This window comes from Octopus bimaculoides, chromosome 16 (genome assembly GCF_001194135.2).
Source record: "Octopus bimaculoides isolate UCB-OBI-ISO-001 chromosome 16, ASM119413v2, whole genome shotgun sequence".
Lineage (NCBI taxonomy): Eukaryota > Metazoa > Mollusca > Cephalopoda > Octopoda > Octopodidae > Octopus > Octopus bimaculoides.
Genome location: NC_068996.1, coordinates 53,908,192 through 53,909,397, shown reverse-complemented (window position 1 = coordinate 53,909,397; position 1,206 = coordinate 53,908,192). Strand labels below are relative to the sequence as shown.

Sequence of the window (1,206 nt, the reverse complement as noted above, 5' to 3'; positions counted from 1 at the left end):
ATATATATATATATATATATATATACATATATTTGTATATATATGTACATGCACATGGGTATGGAAATCCTACTGTACACTCTGGATGCATACAGCTCTTATCAACTCATGTTACATAAATGTTATGAGTTCACTGGAACTCATAAACGGTTGGCAGCATCTGAGAAATTACCCTTCCTGGAAATAAGACACTATCACAAGTATCCAAAAGTAAAATAAATTCACTATAGAAAAGTTTGATGAGGTTGTACTCAGGTTTAAATTATGACATTGTATTCATTATTCCAGCAGCAGAAAGTTAAAAAAATCTTACCAGGTATACTTGAAATCCTCTTTCCTCTGTCTCTTGAGTGAGAGTAAGGCATCTTCAATATGCTTTTTCCTCTTATAAATACCAAATAGTTTTGACTTTCAGAAATAGCTGAAAAATTAAAATATTGAAATGAGAGTACAGAATTTCCAAGTTCCAATCTTGAATGCAACATACTCAAATATGTCATTGAAATAAAATTCTAAATAAAAGTTTGTTAGAATTTAATTGTTCAATGGCTGATGATATTGAATGGAGGATAGTAATGGAAAGATGATAGTAGGATGACATTTTATTTACACAATAATTAATTTTTAAAGCTTATAAAAATAATCAGTCATCTAAAGATAGCAGCAGAAACTGTGTCATACCACAATGAGTGACAAGCAATAATTTGTTTCATTGTTCTACATTCTATGTTCACATTCACTTGGGTCAAATTTGTATTTCAGTAGGTTTCATAAAATAAGCATCAGATATAATTTGGGTTTGATCCATCAACTATATGCCTTCTCTAAAATTTTATGGCTTCATATCCCTGTGATAAAAAAATATTTGTTTCTACATTCATGTCAAAATGTTTCAATTCTTAAAAAACAATGAAATGGCACACTAAAGTATAAAAATGAATCTTAAATTCAGACAATATTGAATTGACTCATGAGTACACTTTGTTCATGACAGCACAGGTATGGTTGTGTGGTAAGAAGCTTGTTTCTCAACCACATGGTTCCAACTTCAGTCCCACAGAGTGGCACTTTGGGCAAGTATCTTTTACTATAGCCTCAGGCCAACCAAAGCATTGTCAGTGGATTTTGTAGACAGAACATGAAAGAAGCCCATCATATATATGTATATATATATATATATATATATATATATATATATATATATAT

The 1,206-nt window shown here is 30.1% G+C and overlaps 1 protein-coding gene across 3 annotated transcripts in view; it reads right to left on the bottom strand.

Annotated features, from left to right (window-relative positions):
• The window catches only part of LOC106884151 (nidogen-1-like), a 217,012-nt gene that overhangs the window by 17,356 nt on the left and 198,450 nt on the right, over positions 1–1,206 (bottom strand). For all 3 annotated transcript variants that reach the window (XM_052973775.1, XM_052973777.1, XM_052973778.1), the window contains one exon: positions 314–421. In XM_052973775.1, the coding sequence (XP_052829735.1) occupies positions 314–421 (108 nt within the window). The remainder of the gene's footprint in view (positions 1–313; positions 422–1,206) is intronic.